The 20,908-nt window shown below is 37.7% G+C and overlaps 2 protein-coding genes across 8 annotated transcripts in view; both read left to right on the forward strand.

Moving 5' to 3' along the window:
- GTF2H2 (general transcription factor IIH subunit 2) overlaps positions 1 to 20,564 on the forward strand; it is a 23,827-nt gene extending 3,263 nt beyond the window's left edge. For 5 of the 7 annotated variants that reach the window (XM_026866596.1, XM_026866599.1, XM_026866598.1 and 2 more), the window contains 10 exons: positions 6 to 60; positions 789 to 894; positions 2,492 to 2,582; positions 2,748 to 2,835; positions 3,397 to 3,504; positions 5,280 to 5,343; positions 6,120 to 6,223; positions 8,091 to 8,193; positions 8,455 to 8,494; positions 8,911 to 9,328. In XM_026866596.1, the coding sequence (XP_026722397.1) occupies positions 6 to 60; positions 789 to 894; positions 2,492 to 2,582; positions 2,748 to 2,835; positions 3,397 to 3,504; positions 5,280 to 5,343; positions 6,120 to 6,223; positions 8,091 to 8,193; positions 8,455 to 8,494; positions 8,911 to 9,030 (879 nt within the window). In that variant the 3' untranslated portion in view covers positions 9,031 to 9,328. Of the gene's footprint in view, positions 1 to 5; positions 61 to 788; positions 895 to 2,491; positions 2,583 to 2,747; positions 2,836 to 3,396; positions 3,505 to 5,279; positions 5,344 to 6,119; positions 6,224 to 8,090; positions 8,342 to 8,429; positions 8,495 to 8,910; positions 9,329 to 20,553 lie in introns of those variants that run through there. The other 2 variants (XM_026866600.1, XM_026866601.1) reach the window with 2 other exon arrangements.
- The window catches only part of NAIP (NLR family apoptosis inhibitory protein), a 27,809-nt gene continuing 19,776 nt past the window's right edge, over positions 12,876 to 20,908 (forward strand). Inside the window, 9 exon segments of the mRNA XM_026866482.1 lie at positions 12,876 to 12,881; positions 13,073 to 13,107; positions 13,109 to 13,189; positions 13,191 to 13,384; positions 14,632 to 14,731; positions 15,207 to 15,285; positions 17,518 to 17,581; positions 18,070 to 18,118; positions 18,120 to 18,198. Coding sequence (XP_026722283.1) covers positions 12,876 to 12,881; positions 13,073 to 13,107; positions 13,109 to 13,189; positions 13,191 to 13,384; positions 14,632 to 14,731; positions 15,207 to 15,285; positions 17,518 to 17,581; positions 18,070 to 18,118; positions 18,120 to 18,198 — 687 coding nt within the window.

Raw genomic sequence — 20,908 nt, forward strand, 5'->3', positions numbered from 1 at the left:
CCCAGATTGGCTTAATTGTAACCAAGAGTAAAAGAGCTGAAAAAATGACAGAACTTTCAGGTAGGGAGGTGTTTGGTTTTTTTTTAATTGGAGATGTTCTCATCTGTTGTGTTGATGATGCAAGTGCTACCTGAATGACGCTGCTGAAAGTGAAATAGCGTTAACATAATATTTTTAATTTAAAAGAGTAGTTATTGCAAGTTGTCTGAAACCAGTGTTTACTTTGATCTGTTTTGGTCTAGAATTGTCAGCATGTGCTTGTTCATGATCAAATGTTACCCATATAGCAACTAAAGTGCGTTGTGTTTCCCCTATAGTTAATTTCTCACCCAGCTTGTTAATTTAGTATTTTACAGTATCTGTGAGATCTGATCATATGTTAAGAAGCAGTGTTTCTGCAGTTCCTGCCTTCTCTCACTAGCAATCCATGTGGCTTTAGAGAGAAGTCTTAATTTTTTGTCTTGATTCACCTGTTTCTGCTGAAACACTTTGTGAGACACTTCAAACTCGTGTTAAGCACTAAATGATACACAACTGATTTTATTCTTTTTGACTTGCTGAAGTGTCTGACAGTGGAATGCCTGCAGAATAAATGTCTTTCTGTTAATATATTGGGGTTTTGTTTTCTACATTCTGAAGAAGAGGTCAATTTCTAAGGAGAAACATAGAGTTACAAGTCACAGTTTAAAAACTATTGTTGTACGAGTACACTTCATTAAATATATAGTTTAAATATTTCAATTCTTTTAACATGTTATTTCAGGTGAATTGGTTTTTTTCACTTACAGGTAACTCAAAAAAGCACATAACTGCTCTGAAGAAAGCAGTGGATATGAACTGCAGTGGAGAGCCATCTCTATATAATTCCCTAAATTTGGCCATGCAGACCTTAAAGTTAGTATATACATGGAGGTGGTTTTGTTTTCTTTGTTTTCAATAATGAGTATAATGCTGATTGTGAATTTTTGGAGGGGCAGAGACAGTATTTTCAACAAGTAGCATCTTGCATCATGCTGACCTAAGTCTTTAAAAGACAGTTTTATGTTCTCTTACAATACAAACTGTTAAGAAGTTAAAATGCTAGTAGTGCTGAATTTAATTTTCTAACACAAAATGTTTCTATTTAGAGGTGTGCTGCTTATAAAAACCAACACTATTTTAAAACAAAGTAGGTGATTTTGTGTTGTGTGTGAATATGGTGACAAAAGACTGCAATTTTTTACTAGAGGGCTAAGGTATGAGAGAGCACGGAGTTGGGGGTTAGTAATGATAAGAACAGGAAAAGAAACAGCACTGAATCACAGTAATCTGGTGAGAGTTCTAGCATACTTTAGAAAGGTTAGTTTTCAGATAGCATAGATGGCAAAAAAGTTTTTATATGTGAAGTATTGAGAGGGGATAAACATTTGTGGAAGACTTTGTCTTAACAAATAATTATAGCAAGAAACACAGAACAAAACTAGTAGTCAAATAATTAAATTATTTGAATGACTAACTGGAAGAGTTTTCCGTTAAGAACTAAAACCCAGTAGTTAACAGTAATGGATTTACACCTGTGATGGTTTGACTGGCTAAATGCCAGGTATCCACCAAGTCGCTCTATCACTTCCCCCCCCCTTTTCCCCTTGTTTTCTCAATAGGGTGAAGAGGGGAAAGAAGATAAACTAACCCTTGTGGGTGAAACAAAAGCAGTTTTAATATAAGCAAGGCAAAGCAAAAGTCCGCGCGCGAAAGCAAAAGCAAACAGATTTAGTCTCTACTTCCCATGGACAGGCGATGTCGGGCCTTCTCAGGAAGCAGGGCTCCAATACACGTAGTGGTTGTCTCGGAGGACCAAGGGTGACCCCACCCCCTTCCTCCTTTCTCCCAGCTTTATACTGAGCAAACGTCATATGGTATGGAATATCCCTTTGGTCGGTTTGGGTCAGCTGTCCTGGCTGTGTCCCCTCCCAAGATCTTGCCCACCCCGTCCCACTGGGGGAAATATCAGAAAGAGCCTTGGTGCTGTGTAAGCACTGCTCAGCAGTAGCCACAACACCAGGGTGCTATCAACACCCTGCCAGCTCCCAACATAAAACACAGCACCATGAGGGCTGCTGTAGGGGAAAACCAATTCCAGTTCAGCCAGACCCAGTACAACACCAAAGAGATTTTTATTTCAAGAAGTCAGAAAGACTTACTGCAGTGTTGCTGGTTTGAAGTGAATTTTACCTGTGAGAGTAAGTATAAGGTACAGGGATAACTTAAGCATTAGAGCAAACAATCTGATAATAACTACACAATCAGATACTGTATTTTAGATACTGGAAGGGTTTAGCTTTTGAAAGGTCAAATTCTGGTGCTCAGAGAAGGATCTTACAACAGTCTTTTATAATTTGTAAGACCCTTCTTATCATGTTGTCTCCTGACTTTAGTACATTAAAGTCCTTGGAAACTTTAGCATACAAATAGCTTACTGTACAGAAGTAAATTAACTATGTACTTTCTTTAGGCACATGCCAGGACATACAAGCAGAGAGGTTTTGATAGTCTTCAGCAGTCTGACGACATGTGATCCAGCCAACATCTATGATCTAATAAAGGTACAGAAGTGATGTTTGACTACTACATTGAATATCCAAGCTATTAGAATAAAACCGGACGGTTGCAGTGTCACCACCAATTAATTTTAATTTAAAACTTTGAACCTTTTAACTTTTTTCTGTTCTGCATATGAATTTGAGTATGCTTTCTTTTTCCATTTGAAGTGTTTAAAAGCAGTGAAGATCAGAGTATCTGTCATCGGCCTAAGTGCTGAAGTTCGAGTTTGTACAGTACTTGCCCAAGAAACTGGTGGTATGTATCTGAAGTTCGGTAATTATACTACAAAGTATACTACAAGTTTAAAATCGAAATTAAGTAACTCATCTTTCATATATTCATTAATGCATTTTGATACTTAAGGACAAATATTCTGTTACACTGGCAGAAAATTTAAGGGTTTTCCAAATATACAAAATAAACAGTATTGAGTAAAATTGTTATCACCTGGTAGCTGTGTCTTTAGAGAGAAGAAATATAAGTATATTTTAAAACCTAGTGTTCCACATATAAAGCTGTGTGATGTGAAACTTGATTAATGTAACACATTAATATCAATTACTACTACAGTGGTAACTCTTACAATTTCATTACTACAGTTGGAGAAAAAGGTGTTAGCCTTCATATCTAATAAAAACATTCTGGTGTTACTAGTTTTAAAAAGCATTCCTGTTAATGCTACTGAAAATGACATTTTAGGAACAGGGTTGGCTAAATTATTTTTTTTACTTAAGTTGGTTTATGTTATTTGGAGAACATGTTTGTATTCTTATCTGCCCATAATCTGAGAGTAAGGCATTTCTTTCTTTGTGACAGGAACATACCATGTTATTTTAGATGAAAGTCATTATAAGGAGCTGCTGATGGGTCATGTTAGTCCTCCACCTGCCAGTTCAAGTTCTGAGTGCTCCCTTATTCGAATGGGTAAGGTACAGTTTTGCTGAAGTCCTAGCACAAGATTTGCAAATTCATCTGTTTCTTTCTTTGCTTATTCTGTGTTAACGCCATAGAAGTAGCTAGAAGCATAATAAAGACATTGCATAATTTTTAACTTCTATTTTGCAAAATAGATAGTAATTTTCTTCATGTTGTTCCTGCAAAATAGTGAGCTTTGAAATAAAGGTAAGAATTAAAACAACTAAGACAAATAACTGCAGCTGGAAACAATAAAGTTTGAATGATTATTTATACAGTATGTACAGAATGATTGCTTGTACAGTAATTGGTATAAATGTAATACTTAGTGAAATGAAGGATGAAAACCTATTTTGTATGTCCCTCTTTTTTTTCCCTGCAGAAGGCAACTATTATAAGCTTCATTGACTGTAAGAGCCATCAGTTTGGTCATGTAGTACATGTTTGTCAGGAGCACTTTTGTCATGTTCTTTCAGCAAATGGATTAGGTACCTTCTCCTGATACATTTCTCAATAAATTTAAGACAGGAGTTAAACCAGAATAGCAACTCCAATGCCACAAATAAGAGCACTGATTTCTTGCTGTCATCCACCTGTTTTCACAGATAAGAATGTATGTATTTTTATGTGTAGGTTTAAATATTGAAGAGATTTATTTGTTATAGGTAAAGCTTGAGCAGCAGTTGGAAAAATTAACTGCCCACTTGACATGAGTTGTAAAAAATAAGTTGCAGAAGGAATGGTATCTGTTACAGTTTCCATAAAGTGCTATACTTTCATCTGTCATATCCTGCATTTGGAAGGTGAATATACACTTGGTGTTTGCATATAAAAATATTTCCCCCTTAATTAGAAACTGTTGTTCAAGTGAACATTCATGTAGTGCTCTTCATGCTTTCCTACTATTACACATAATTTTCTTTATAGCTGTTCCTCAAAAATGAAATTCCACTGAGCTTCAGTTAACATGAAGTATATGAGATGATTTTTTTCAGTTGGGGGAAATACAGTGAGGTATTTGTTGATGTATGTAGGTGGAGACCTTTAGGAAGAATTTGATACCTAGTAAGAGTGTGTCATGGTTTATATCTGGCCAACAGCCAACCACCAAGCAGCCACTTGCTCACCATCCCCCACCCCAGAGGACAGGGAAGAGAATTGTAGAGGTAAAGCTAATGAGACTCGTAGGTTGAGATAAAAACAATTTGATAAATTAAATTAAATTTTTAAAATCATTATTATAACAGTAATAATAAAATACACAAACAAGTGATGCACAGTGAGATTGTTCACCACCTACCCACCGATGCCCAGCCTGTTCCCTAGAGGAGGGAAAGTCCTGAAACTGCAATCCCAGACGAGAGAGAGCCCCAGTTTCCTGGATAAACTTTATATGCTGAGCAGGATGTTATATGATAGGGAATATTCCATTGAGCAGTTTGGGTCCTTTGCTCTGGCCCTGCTCCCTCCCAGTTTCTTGTGCATCTACACACTAGCAGGACATGGAAGTTGAAAAGTCCTTGATTTCTTATCAACAGATCAACATTCTTCTCAACAAATTCCATACTGAATCCAGAACAGCACCATTCTAGCTACTAAGAAGGAAGATTAGCTCTATCCCAGCTAAAACCAGGACAAAGTGTATTACTTCTCCTGTAATAACTAACAAACAAAGAGATATGTCTTAATGTTTAGAATAATCTTTGAACTTCTTCATTGAAGTAAGAAACTGAAAGATTACTTGCATGTTTAAAATTAGTAATATGGGTTATTTTTCTCTTCAGGTTTTCCTCAGCATACTATTGCTTCTCTGTCGGATCAAGACGCAAAGCCATCCTTTAGCATGGCGTAAGTAAAGTTGATTAGAGTTCAGTAATAATTAGTCATATTTAGAAAATCTGTATGTCATTGAAAATGTTGCCAAGTAACGTAAAAATAAGTACTAATATCTTGTGACCACAATAGAAATTTGACTTATGTTTGCACATCCAGTTTGTGTTGTGCAGTGATTAGAACACAAGGGTGCTGCAAGGTATTAATTACTACCAATTCTACTTGCATTCCTTGAGTCAAGTATTTTTATCACTATAAAGAATGATGAGGATGAAGAGTATTATCTGGAATAAAGTATTTTTTATCTGTCTACTAGTGTGATTTTAAAGGGAAGCTTAAAATGGAGGCCTGATTTGATTAGTATACCAGTGCTTTTCTCAGTGGAAGGAATCAGTTTTCAGGGATGATAGGGAAGTCTGAATTTTCAGAAGGAAACAGTGTCTGCTGTTTGAAAGAGTTAGTACTAATAAGCATCTTAAAAGTTAATACAGAATATTTGTGTGTGTAAATATAAATACTAATGCTGTTGCCTTTCATAACTTTATTTTTTTAAAGATATATTGGCTCCTGTTTGTGGGAAGATTTGGTCTTTGTTCTGTTTTTTTTGGAAAATGTAGTTGCTGATATCTCACCCTCTCATCTGCTTTCTGACACTTCCATACATGTGGAACTGCTGCATGGAAGATACTGAAACTTCTTAAACTACTTCATGTGACAGCTATGTAGTATTTGTAATTGTGTAGTATTATGGTGTTATCTCTTGGGTATTAAATTGTCTTTCTCTACTATAGGCAATTGGAAAACAACAGTGAGCCAAGTCTTACACTGGGTGGGTATTTCTGTCCCCAGTGCAGAGCCAAATACTGTGAACTTCCAGTGGAATGTAAAATCTGTGGTGAGTAGCAAGAGAAGGTGAGCCAATTAATTACTAGTTAGTGGTAAGGGTATTAAGGAGTAGAAAAATTCAACTATACTTAGGAGTGAAAAGCCAGCTTTACTTTAAGAAGCCTGCATTCCTGTGTCCTGGGGTGTCAGCTTACTACAAGGGACTTTCAGGACTATACCTGTAACAGTAAAGCTCTATCCTGTTCCCTAGTATAATGTTATAAACTAAAAGCCCTAAAGTAGAGGGGGAAAGAAGGGTGATTCGTGTGTGAATGGTAATTATTTCCTCAAGAATCCTAATTTACCAGACACACCAATATTTTCCAACTCCTCAGTGCAAGGCCATGAAGGTAAAGAGTGCTTTGGAGTAAAAGGACAGAAGTACTCCTTTGCCTCTGGGAGTGTGTGTATGAAAGCTTTCGAAGTTGAACCAGAGGGCAGTGACACTTGAAAGGCTATAGATTTGTAAATGGAATCCCTTCAGGTCTTGCAAATGATAATGGACCATGCAACCAATGGTGTCTCCCCCACCCTTAATGAGAATGGGAGGGAAGATTATAATTTCTTGTAGTACTAATATTGTGTGAACAACAGCTGTCCTCCTGTTTCCTTCTACAGGCATACAACTAGAATGTGATAGGTATTACCAAGATGTATGCATTTGGCAAGAGGATGAAATCTAGTTTTGTGTTGCTTTCAAATCAGCATGAGTTTTGTTTCAGAGAGGTCATAGTGAAACAGATTCTCCACAGCTGCAGTTGTCAGCAGAACAAGAGCTCAAAGTTTACACTGCACATATGTGAGTGAGCAGTGGAGAAGTTTGTGCCAGCCCATGCCCCAGCTAACCTGTTGTCATGGTTTAACACCAGCCGGCAACTAAGCCCCACACAGCCAATCGCTCACTTCAACCAGGTGGAACGGGGAAGAGAATTGGAAGGGTAAAAGTGAGAAAACTTGTGGGTTGAGATAAAGGCAGTCAAGTAGTTAGAGCAAAAGCCACACACACAAGCCACAAAGGAAGGAATTCATTCAGAACTTCCCATCAGCAGCCATCTCAAGGGGAGCAGGACTCCATCATGCATAACAGTTACTTGATGCAGATGCTATAACTCTGAACATCTCTGTCTTCCGTCTTCTTCCTCCAGTTTTTATTGCAGAGCACAGCATCATATGGTATGGAATATCCCCTTGGTCAGCTGTCCCAGCTGTATCCCCTCCCAACTCCTTGTGCACCCCCAGCCTCTTCGCTGGTGGGTGGTGTGAGGAGCAGAAAGGGCCCTGACTGTGCGAGCACTGCTTGGCAGTAGCAAATGCCCCTGTCTTATCAACACTGTTACCAGCATGAATCCAAAACATAACCCCGCACAAGCTACTATGAAGAAAATTTATTCTATCCCAGTCAAAATCAGCAGACGTGTTAGGTGAAACAGAGCTATGGCGTGACTTCAGCAATGTTATATCAGGCTGCAGCAGAGCTTTATAGTTGGGCACCGTTTTAACAGTGATATGAAACAACAGAACCATCTTTGCCAAAGGGGAGTTGTACATTTAGATTTAACCGGAAGACTCTTCTATGGTTGCATTTTGTTTATGGCATGAGGATGAAAAACTTGCTAACTGTACAACTGCATTGTAAATGTATTTCTAAAAGACACCTAAACTGTTTAATTAGCATTTTGGTCATTTTGCTTGTTCTTTATATTTGGATTTAATTCTGGAAAGGATTACAGGTTTGGATTATGGAACCTTAGTAAACAAATAATTTTATGGTTTTTAATTTTTAAAATAATCTTTTTTTCCTTTTTGCTTTGTTTAACAAAGAAAAGCTTTTCAGTAAGACCTCTCTTGTAATAATTTTGATGTCTGTTTATTTGCAGGTCTTACATTAGTGTCTGCACCTCACCTGGCTCGGTCTTACCATCACTTATTTCCTTTGGATGCCTTTCAGGAAGTTCCCCTGGAAGAATATCAGGGGGAACGGTATGCAAATCATATTTGTGATAATGAGTGTATTTGTGGACCCTGTAATTTTTTTATCACAAAAGTAAGACTAGCCAGGAGCAGCTTCTTTGCTGCTGGAGGCACTGTTAAATGTTTGGATGGTTTTGGGTATCTCTGTCAATAACAAGTATTTGTAGTTCCAATAGTTGCCATAAATTGTTACTATGTATGAGTTGTTTTTTAAATATCATTTTACACAATCTTGACTTTTTCAGTTAAAATACACAATTTTGGTTTTAGGTGTTGTCAGGGCTGCCAGGGAGAAATGAAAGATCGAAATGTAAGTAAATTGAACTGCATTGGAATTTGCATTGAGGGGTGTCAGCAGTAGAGATCCTTTTGTATAGTCTTCTAAATACCAGAAAAATATTTGTGGAAGTTTATCTCATGGTTAACTGGAGTTCTCTGTTACAGAGTCACACCTTTTAGACTACAAGTCTGTAACAGCGTGGGAAGGGGTTTCCTAGAGAGTTGCATAAATAAGCTTCCACTCTTAGCCATTTGGAACTATCTACAGTGACTTGAGCTCAGCCCTTTGGACCTACTTGCTGTTAGAAACTTTCAGTTGGGTTTCTGTGATGTTAGCAATACAGTGTGTTTACACTGTCTTGATGACACAACTGTTGCTCTGCTGTAATACTATGATGGTGATATTTTTTTCCTAATTTGACTTATTTCTCTATCTTTTCCACACAGGTTTACATATGTAAAGCATGTCAGAATGCATTTTGCGTGGAATGCGATTTGTTTGTTCATGATTCTCTGCACTGCTGTCCTGGCTGTATTAACAAGCACGCTGCTCCTGTACCAGTATGATGTCAACAGCTTTTAGAAATTGTCTTATCTATGTCATTCTTGCATAACTCTATTTTGTTTATTCAGCTATAGCTTTTACTGAGGCACCTCAAAACTAGACAATTACACAAAGATGAACACTGGCTTGCGAGCAAATTTTAATTTTTACCTAATGTATTAATGATTTTGTTACTATTAATATATTATTGGATTATCTGTATCTGATTTATTCTTATCTGAAAAGCTCTGACTTCTTCTGAATGTTACTGTAACATGTATATTTGTAAATGTCAAAGTAATAAACTAGTTTGTATGATAATGTGATTCATCTCTGTTTCATTATTTGTTCAGAAAAGAAGCCCTGAAACTATATTTTACGTATCAGTTGTCATAAGCTCTTGCTTTTGGTGGATGAGGGAGTTCTATAGATTAAAATATTTTTTGATCTATAGAAAATATCTATAGAAAATATTCTGAGAAAATAGCAAAGAAGGTTTTGATCAATTAGTTGGGAGACATTTCAAGTGTGGCTATTCACCTTCAGTAAGGCAGCTCAAGTACAGTTTTCACAAATGTGCTGAAAACCCATTTTAGGTTTTAATGGTACAACTCAAAACTAACTGAATTCTACTGCTGCGTGTCTGTAGTTGTGTCGTTTTAAGTTTCACTTTCTTACAGGAGTGTAAGGTTACTGAAAGACAAGGAATTTTCAAAGATGTGAGACCTGAGTTCATACAAACTATTGTTTGATGATCACAGTATTGAATGTGATGCTATTTTGATTCTGAGGCTAGAATGAATTGCCAGAATTGCAAGTTTATCTCCCCTTGGCTGAACTTCCAGAGTGACAGAAACTAAGTTTTGGGGAGAAGCAGGAGTATACGTCCTTTTCTGAACACTTGAAGAATGGAAATTGAGACAAATGCAAGGCAGTCTTTGCCATTTTACAGCATCTGTTCAAAGTGTGATTACAGTTTGAACTTGTGACAATGTAACGTGCTCCACCTCGGTAAGAGGAGTTTGTGATGGTTTTCTGAAGTCATCCTAAAACATTTGAAGTAAATCCAGAGTAACTCAGTTGCTGGTGTAGCTGACAATTTTTAAAACTGTGAGCTGTGGTGTTAGATTAGGAACAGAAGCAATCTAACCAAACCACTGAATCTTAGAAGTGCAAACAAACAAAAAAGCAAACCCCTGTCTTAAATTAGTTCCCTGTTTTTCAACTTACCACATACATTCTACTTTTCAGTTTTCACAGGCAGAAAGCAAACCCCTGTCTTAAATTAGTTCCCTGTTTTTCAATTTACCACATACATGCTACTTTTCAGTTTTCATGGGCAGTTTTCAAGTCCTTTATATATGTAAATTCTCACTTGTTAATATAGCTCTTTCTTTGCTTTTTCTCCTGTTCGTGGCTGCAGGCTGGCTAGAATGCAGTAATTCTACTGTGTTGGCAGAAAAATTACTGTTTTGGCATCTGTGTTTCATTTTGTGCTGAGTCAAACAATCCAGATAAACTCTTTGTGCTATGGGGTGATAGCAGTGCCTGTTACTGTAAGGGTGTCCTAAAAACTAGCAGAAAAATGACATACTGGTTTTGGTGTGGTCTAGTACATCATTCCAACCCAAAGGAGTGCTCTACCCATCTGGCTCTTAGATATTCTCATACTGATGACAGTGTCTTGATATGGTTGTTTTCTGATAATATTTTCATCGTCATAATCATAATTTTGTAATGGAAAAGAAAGTTTTCTCAAAACACTTTAAATCCGTGCTAGCTTTTTTCTCTTGCTAGATACTAAAATAACATCCTTGGAAGTAGAGCCTCAGTAGAAGTTACATACTCCATTATCTGCTTATGGTCTGAGTAATAATTTGGCTTGTACTATTCCACCCTTCTCATTGGACAGGAAGAGCGGTTCAAACTAGGTCCTGAAAGATCCTGTCAGAGCAACATTTCTCTAATGTGTAAAGAATTCCAGCTGTGGCCTTTGTATTGAAAGCAGCAGGGAGGAAATCCTTCATCTGTACTCTGACTGGAATTCACTGGATCTCAAGTCTCCTTCGCTTGCTGGAAGCTACAACCTGCTTAATTCTTGTTCTTGTGTTCTCTTATTTACTCGATCTGCCACAAGATTAGTCGACTGGTGAGTTTACTAGCAGGCCTGTGAGAAATTCTTAGACTTCCTGAAAATGTTGCATAATATGGTTTGGACATAAAGTCTTGAAGGAAGAGACGAAAAGACAAACATCCTGTGGTAGGGTTGAGAACACAACTGTGGCAAGAAGTTTGAGGCTGAAAGGCACAGTGACTAGAGAGCACACTGCCATGTGGAGTGAAGGAGACTGGAAAAGGCAGAGTGAGTGCCCTTGCTTTCCTTCAACTTTATACTTTTCTTTCAGGAATAAAAGCGGCCATCTGTATTAATGGGCATAACTAATTTCCAAGACTAGAAGTGCTGCAAATACATTAAAACGTAAATAAACGAAATGTCTGGCTTTAGTTATGCATAACAACAGCAGCTTCTGAAGAACTTAGATGGCATCCTGCTCTGTCTTATGCAATATGAGGAACAGTTTTAATTGTAGGTTGTGATGTAGCTTATGGATAAAAAAAATGCCATAAAATAATAACTCTGAAGCATTACTGGATTGTGCAGACTGCTGGTTGAAGGGATGAGAGTAGATTAAGTCATCAAATTTGAATGAGAATCACATATCCATATTTAAGAAAAATAAATGTGTCCATAGTGCAATGCATGAAAGTATTTTTTCAAAATATAATAGAACTTGAAGACACTTTTACAAGTTTTTTAGCACTTTTTGCCTTGGGATTTGAAAATGCTTTAATTGTTAGGCACATATTTTCCTGTGAGAGAGGAATGTGATTTTTATAGCCAGTGAAAAAGAGTAGAAGCAGGTTGAAGATTGTGGATTTAGAATCACTTTCTTAAGGATTAATTTATTTAGTAAATGTTGTAAATCTCTTAAAATCCCTCAATTATTTGAGAAAACAAAGCTCTTTGAAGTTGGAGGGAGCAAAATTTGACTGTATGGAGCTGAACTGTAGGCACATTTGCTGGGTTCTGAACATAGCAAAATATTTCCTACAGTTGTCTTATCACAGTGCTAAAACCAACAAAAATTCGTTACTTCTACAGATAAGGTATATTTGAGAAGCCTAGAGTGAATACTAAACATTTAATAAAACTTTCTTGGACAGAAGTATTGACAGTATGAGTTTGTCAATAAATTTAATTACCAAATTAACTTTGTTTTCTGATGATGAAATCCCTGTTCCTTTTCATGGAGGATTATGTAATTTCTGCCAGTTACTACTTATATTGAAAACAGTTGAAATTTTAAAATACTGCAATAATTTCTTGTTTTGATTATTTTCTTTCTATTGCTCACTTCTATTTTCTCTCTTCCATTTGGCATTGCATGTTTTGCCACCAGTTTTTTTCCTAATTTAAGGAGAAATTCAAAATGTGCTAGCAACATTCAGTCATGGCTTTGAGATGAAAGTATAGAGGCATGTTGGTTTACTGGCACGGTTCTAGGTTTTTAAACTACAGGATGAAGTGCTTGGGATCTGCCAATCACCAGTGTCATCTTGCTCAGATCTCACCTGTTTATGTCTTCCTTCCCTCCATTTTGGTTGTAAAGGCGTCGGGATACTTGCTATTGTCATTATAAGGGCAGTGGTCAATGAGAGAAGTCTCAGTTGGCTAGTCAGATTTAATAATGCATCTGTTTATAACAACTCTACAGTTACCTCTTCATTTCTTAGTGAAATCAAATGTTTATAACCTGTGGAAACCATGTTAAGGTAACAGAGGTGATGACTGGATGTTATCTAAAAGATGCAGGTAATATAATTTGGTCGTCATCTTTGGTTTTTTAGAGAATGTCTATCAAAGAGGACCCTGTGTTAGAGACCAATGACAATAAAATACATGAACTATTCTCAGCACTGCAAGCTTGTTTCCCACATGTTGCCTTTGATTTTCACAAATTTGCTGAAGATATAGAGGTAGAATTCCAATAAGTCCATAAACAGCTGCGGAAAGGTTACAACCCTACCATGAGAAATGAACACAATAAAGTCCTTCTTGTCCTATACATCTCGTTCATCATGGTCTTTGATGGAAATGGCAGCTGCCGGGTTTTATCTCAGTTGTTAAATCCCTTGTGCAGTGTTTTTGCTGCGGATTAGTTTTATTTACCATAAAGGTTAGATGCACCCCGTACAAACAGCACAAGAAATTTTGTCCCACTTGTGGATTTGTCCTGGGCAAAGAGGTGGGTACTATTTCAAAGTACAGCATATGTGTTCAGAAGTTGGAGAGGAACCAGCAGGGTATGCCTACAGGTACAGCGCCGGGGATGTGAACGAATGGCCGTTCTATGCCAGAGGAACACATTCCAATTCGCTTGCCAGATTTGGGGTTTTCTTCACAGGTAATTGGAAGTGATGCTTGGAGGGATTTCTGGTTTGATTTATAAAATAGTGTAAATCTACTTAAAATACTTGAATGGGTATAACTTTTTTTTTCTTGTCACTCATCATTTTGCAATGTATTGTATGCCCCATAAATGTATTCTTTCCCAGGCTGAAAAACATAGGTAACTCAACTGTTTCTCATGTGGAAAGTGTTCCATATTTTTGCCATCCTTACTGCTGTTCCCTACCTTTTCCTATTCCAATTTTTTGACTTGACGGGACCTCAATCACATGCACTGTTTAAGATGTGGATTAATCGTGGGTTTGTATGGTGGCATAATTATACTTTTTTTCTGCTTATTTGACTGTAACAGATGCTAGGCTTACAGATCTGGTGTCTTTTCCTCTCCCCGAAAGGTGCAGACTGCTTTTTAAAGACTGGCGTTCTGTTTTCCCCACTCAGCCATAATCTACTGCACAATTGTTTGGATTTTGGATCCACTTTCTGCTGTATGGCCCCCTGAATACTCCTGAATTCTTCTGCTGTGAGCATTACCAAGTCCTTTGCAATTTAATTGTTCTTTGAATGGTTCTTTTACAGCATTGTTAACAGTTGACTCTAGCAGTTGTCTTCACTCCTTTTTATTCCTGCGATCTGGAAGAAGGTTTAGATACCTTTAGCTTGTTACTCTTGGACTTTGGGGTTTTTTTTCCAGCATGTCTGATTTTATTTTCACACTTCATCTGCCAGAGCTTTTGAGCCTTCGGTTTTCTTTGCTCTTTTTGAATTATAACCTTCTTAATTCTTGTAATCTGATTTATTTTCCTATTAGTCACACTCTTTTCCTGTAACTTTTTTTAAGAGTTTTCTAATAAATAGCACATGCTGGTATTGCACTTCCAGTAAAACATCTTTCTGAAAACTTTCAAATGCCTGTTAGACAGTTGTTGGGGAGTTTTTGTTTGGGTTTGGGTTTTTGGGTGGGTTTGGGTTTTTTGGGGTTTTGGGGTTTTTTTGGGGGGAGGGGGGAGGGCTGTTATTTAGTCAACCATTACAGTTTCCTTACCTTTACATGATTCTCACTGGTATAGTCGTGATCACGTGCCTAGAGTGTGAGCAAGTATAAAACACACAAGTGTGATTGTCTCCCAGATCTCTAACTCTTTACATGCAGGCAAGAAAGATACAGTGTAGTGTTTTGCTTGTGGTGGATGTGCGGGAAATTGGAAAGATGGTGGTGATCCATGGAGAGAACATGTTAAATGATTTCCCAGGTAAGTTAACTGACTGTCCTAGAAATATTTCTATATGAACAAAAAGGTTGATTTGTTTTGATATCTCTTTTCTTCCTCAGCAGTGATGCTGGAAAGCAAACAACCCACACACACACCTTTTTGTCTTCAAGGTGTTATATTCAGACAATTGATTTCAGCAGATCTTTATTTCTGAGAACTGCACAGTATAAGTCTGCTACTCCAACCTTTATAATTATGCTAGATATGTATTGTTTTACATACTTTCTAGATATCTCCCATGGGCTTTTCACTGAGTGAAAGCCAGCTGATTATTCCCTCAGATAGTCACCATGTTGCATGAACAGTGCTGACGGCACCAAAAAGTTTGTCTTTGTTTCATTGTCCTTTGTTGTGAAAAATCCTGAGTGTGCACCTCTTAATAACTGAAACACTGCTTTCACAATTTTAATTGGAATTAATGCTTAGGAATAACGTTTTGGGGTTTTTTTAATAGATGTGAATTCTTTCAAAGTAAGAAATAAAGTGAAGAAATTAAAAACTACATTGAAACGTACAGTGGATTTGTTGGAGTGGTGGTTATTATATAATCTATTCCAAGTCTTCCTTTATCATGGAATACACTCCAAGGGGGCACTAAGATAGGCAAATTGGGCTTTCATCCTGATTTCCACCCTTTTTGTCCTAAAAAAAAAATAAAACCAGCAACCCAAAAGCTGTATATAACTGTGTATGTAATTAACACTATGTGCTCTAGGTGGAATTTTTTTCATGTAAGTTTATTTCAATGTGTGTATCCAAGCTGCTAGCCTAGGCAGTACTTAAGCAGTCCATTGGTGAAAAGACACATACCTCCAATTGGCATTTATCCTACTCAGTGGCAGATGGATGTATTAACTCCTCATGGCACCTATACATTATTTATGGGTTATTAGGGAGACTCTAGTTGATTATGCTAAACTAAGCATTCCTGCATGTCTGAAGTCAGTTAGATGAACTCTACTCTGACAGCTCTTCTATGACTTTTTTTTTTTTGAGGAACTTACTTTCATCAGAAAAAAGTATAATATCTGTAAGATCTTTTATGATTAAAACCCCTATGCCTCAAAAATCTCAAAAAATCTGGAAGCTAAATTAGTGGATGTAAGATGAGAGGACTGCAACTATTGCTTGGAAAACACCATCTCAGATGTCCTAAGAGCATCAGTGCTCTTTCTTTAAAGCTGCTACTGTCTGAGGAGTCATTGCTTTTCATTAATAATAATCTGTCATTAGTCAATTCTGTTTTAGAAAATTCTCTCAAACTGAAAGCATTTTAAACGTTGATACTTAGTTCTAGCCCTGTTGTAATAAACTATTGTAACTAATTTGCTAAGTTAAGCAAGGCGGGTATGATAGGTTTGAATGATCTGTAAATGTTAAACCACACTATCCTGCTGTCTAAAGTATTGTAAAAATAGAATATGGTACCCTGTGTGGGTTTTGAAATGATTTGCAGTTACTATAAACTATATTACAATTAATGTTTGAATATATATGGATAAAATATAAAGTATGCCATTCGGTTTGAAAAATGTAACTACTTCTCGGAAACCTCATCACCTAGAACTGATAGGTGAACCGCTTCTTGGAAACCCCATCACCTAGAGCTAATATGTAACCTCTTCTCAGACCCCCCGCCTCCCCCCCCCCAGATAACCTGTAACTGCTACTTGAAGAAAAGCCCGCCAAAAAAATTGAATCATGAGGCTTTTAAAAGATCCAATAGGAGAAAAGCGCACCAAGAGACCAAGGCTTCAAGACTTCCAAAAGAACCCACAGGAGGAGGACAAAGACCCAAGCATCTCAAAGGACCCAATGGAGAAAAAGCAGGACAATTATCTGACGGGAGAAGATTGGTTAAAGACAATGACACAAGAGTATAAAAAACGCTGCTTTTTGGAACTCGGTGTGCGTGTGGCAGAGCTGCGGCTCTCCATGCACCCAGCGCTGCTTTGCCTATTGCTTCCCACCCTAAATTGATTGAACCCAAATAAAAATATATATTTTTATAAAAATTGGCTTTGATTATAACACTGTTTATCTATGATAGTTAGTTGTTTAATTTAATGGAAGAGTGAAATCGAAAGCATAATAGAAATAAGTATTTTTAATTTTCTACTTAGGGTAAGCATTTTACAGCTTCCTCTATCAAGAAGAATTTACCTACTGCAACAGGTAAAATAGAATATACTCTTAGCTTTTCATTAGAAAATAATGCCATCATATTTTTATTATACATCACCATTAACAGTGAAAACTACTCCAGAGTGCTGTTGGGTTTTTTTAAGCAAGATTACATGTATGAAAGATTATTGGTTCTGTATTTCTGAAATTTTTAGTACGAGTAAAAATTTGTTCTCAATAGAAGCTAAATATAAAACATGCTGCTTAAGTAGATCTATCTCACCTGCATTTGCCTGTATGAGAGGTGCAAAATTGATGAAACCTGAAGGCTTTGAAAGAAAAACAGAGAATTTTCATCTGTACTATAAATCAAGAATATATGTTATAAACTGACTTCTTAAAATTGGCTGAGTCAGAGTTTCCAATTTCTTTATTTAGCAAGCCGCAACAAGCGAAACAGCGCTGGGCAGCCGGGGGGTCTCCTGCTCCAACAACGGCCCACACCTCTCAAGGAATTTTGACTTAATTTTATACTACAAAGCATTGCATATTCATTAAACGCCTATACATATACATTTCCTAAACCCGCCTACTCCCGCTTCGTATGGTAATTAGCTTATCAGTCCTTTATGCTTGCGCAGATGCTGCTGAAAGTTACGGGTCGGGGTCTTCATATCATGGGAGGTGGTCTTTGGGAGGAAGGCCGTAGGTCCTCCTCACAGTGTGCTTTTCACCCTTCGCCTGGAATGTGATGATTTTACAAGCTTGCAGTGCTCTTATCAGTCTAGGCTCATTACTGGTCTTGAGTAAGGAGATTTTTGGACGTCCTTGTTCATGCTTTATAAAGTACAGACACTTCTCTCTCTTGTTGCCCCCCCTCCCCCTTTCTTTCACTCTTTTACACAATATCATTTCATCATGTTAGTTCAGTTAAGCACTTGCTGTTAGTTCTATATAATGTGCAATAGTTCATATGACAGTTCACCTTTCCATTGTCTTTTCACTGATTTTGATGAACAGTGTACCATCCATCACAATATACATTTTTAATTTTATGAAAGATACAGTTCTGTAGTGGTGGTTTTGCTTTGCTGTAAGCCTGAGATATTTGCAGTCTACTTCTGTCTCTGCTTTGGAGAATATGATAGCAGGCTAAAGCTTTCCTAACTGATTGAATAGCTTTGGTTGCAAAGGTGATCTTGTCTTGAGCATCTTTGAGTTTGAAGGAGTTCGACTGGACTCATAAAACTTGGCCAGCAGAAGTCCATGTGAAAGCCACTGCTCTTGCTAAAGCTGGGGTTTTCTATATAGGCTTGAACCAGGTTTGTTAGTTATACAAGTAAAAGATCCACTTCCCAATGCAGGTGTGATGGAGGTTTAAGATAATACTGGTACCTAATTAAAATCTTGCTTTAGTTTTCAGTATGGAGAGTAATGCACTGCAAAATCAGAATGGCTTTGCAAAAACCAGAGCAAGGGAATTGAAATGGAATGACCCTGTTTGAGGTAAAAGCCAGAACAGAGTTGCAAGGAGGATGTTTTCAGAAAGAAGAAAGGATTATCTGGGCAATCATATATTTATTTGTCTGGTGTTACTAAAAGGACAATAATGGCATGTATCCCAATTCTGTGGTGGTTTATTTCTCTTGATTTACTATCTATTATTTATGATTTTAAAAGCATGTAATTCCAATAACAGAGAGAGGCCACTGGAGTAACTTCATGAAATAAATGCATTGTTGCAGTTTTCATGCTTCTGGCTTAAGGGAAAAAGAATTATGTACATGACCATTTTTGAGGTGCTTGCAGGAGAAGGTGATAGGGTACAGTGCTTCAACTGTGCAGGTTGCTACAGGAATGGAGAGAAGTGAAGGTCCTGTGGAAGAACATGCAAAATGGTTCCCTGAGTGAGTGACAGCATCTTAAGACAGTTTCCTGCTGTGTGATGAGAGTTGACATACACTTTTGCTGGGTTTTTTACTACTACTTTACAAGTATATAAATAGCTTTATGTTTCTTGAGTGTATAGGCTGTTGTGCCTCTGTGAAAACCCATTTTTAAATTAAATGTAGAAATGGGTCGAAGTTTCCAAACAAAAGGATTGCTTGTCAAATCGTTTCCTCTTTCTGCTAAATGTAAAGCAATGGAAGCAATGCATTACACTAACTGCTGTATCTTTTGAAAACACCGTTCTAGTTCCAACTGCTCAGAAGTATTGTAAAGGTCACTGGAAGAGCAACCAGAGAGCCAGTACAGTCTGTACAGGTTTGCTCTTGCTGTTAGTGAAGCAGTTTACATGCTCTGTGTGTGTGTGTGTGTGTGTGTGTGTGTGTATACACTCTGGTTTGGATGTTACCCTACAGCTTCGTAAAATGGAGGCTTAACATCAACCAACAATGCTCAGTCAAGTTTCAATTCGTGCCATTTAGAAATTGATAACTTGCCATTAATAACTTCCGAAGAGGAATTGCAGCTGCCTCAATTTCTTGAGAGTGCTCTGGCACTCCCCCTGTGCTACTACTAATTGAGGTAGTATCCACTGCCCTCTCTGACAGAGGTTCTTTCTTCACAATTATTGGATTTGGACCTATTGGTTCCACATCCGAAAGTGCTATTTCTTTCATAAAAATCAGTCCTCCTCTGTCTTTTCCTTCTTCCCACAACATTATTCCCCAGGTTTTTCCTATCATCCACTCTGAATCTTGAGGACTAAGCACAGTTAAGATTATACTCTTATAAGTTCCATGGTTGATGACTCCTCCAGCCTAATTTCTAACTGGGGCCTTACATCCCTTAGGACCACGAGTGACTTGCAGAAATTTATCTGGGGGTTTTGGAGTCCAGTCTGATGCTATTGTTTCACAACCCCAATATGCACAACAGTTATAGCCAGGCAGATTACAATAACTTTTTCCAGGATTGGAACTGGGACAGAAGTAGTATTGTTTAATGTCCCACGTTGGGGATCTTTTAGATAGAGAACAGCCAGGAAATGGTAAAATTGAACAAATACGCTGTTCAAAACTAGGGGCTCCTGCAGTAATTACAGACTGAAGCACTTTTTGATCCTTCCATCTAATAAGGGTCCATTTAAATGGTTGGTGGGTTAAGGTCTGGGTATGGGTTGGGGTTATGATTCCTCCCACAGCCCAAATAATTATTAGTGAGAAAAATTGGTGGGTTCATTTTCCAATTACTAGCCAATTGCATAAACGTGTCCCCTCTCTGTCTTGCGACAGGATTTACATGCCCAGATCTTCTCCATATTTTCCAGTTTCCCTTGCCACCACAATTACCTGGACTGGTTGCTTTGAGGCTTTTCTTATTTTTCCCTCTCCATACGGCTCTGCCTCCTCTGCCTATTCCACTCCTTAGAGCAGCGGGGCTTTCCATCTTCTCGGCAGCAGTCGTATTCTTTGAGGTTAGGGTCTCGCTATCAACACCTAAACGCTTCCCAGTTCTGGGCTTTTTACTTGTGGGATTGTGCAAGGCACTTGGAGTATTCTGGGGCCTGCAAGGAACTCATAATTCTTCCCGTCAATACCCCCACTAGTAAGGCTTAACTAATTAATTTTCCCTTATATAGCACAGGTCACAGTATTCCTTTTGGGGAATAACCGTAAACGCAGTGCGTCCACCAATTCTCTTCACAAATGGTGCATTTAAAACATACAAAGAATAACAAATACAGTTAGAGGTTTTACAAAATATTACATTACTCATTCAGTCTTTCTTTCTTCGCAGCACTAGCTTCAGATCTCCTGATGTTTTAGCTACTTCCCAGCAATCAGGTGTTAAGGGTCCTTTTACTCTGGTAGCATGAGTCCATCCTTTTTCAGCAGTCCGGACAGCAGTCTCTGTCGTGAGCAAAACAAGAAATGGTCCCTCCCAACGAGGGGTTAGAAAAGATTCTTTCCAAGTTTTTATTAACACCTTGTCTCCAGGTCTTATAGAGTGCATAAAAATCTCTAAAGGTGGTCTTTGTACTACCATCCCCTTTTTGCATAGTTCTTCTATTCATGAGGCTTATTA

Source organism: Athene cunicularia, assembly GCF_003259725.1.
Source record: "Athene cunicularia isolate RWA chromosome Z unlocalized genomic scaffold, athCun1 chrZ_part3, whole genome shotgun sequence".
Classification (NCBI taxonomy): Eukaryota; Metazoa; Chordata; class Aves; order Strigiformes; family Strigidae; genus Athene; species Athene cunicularia.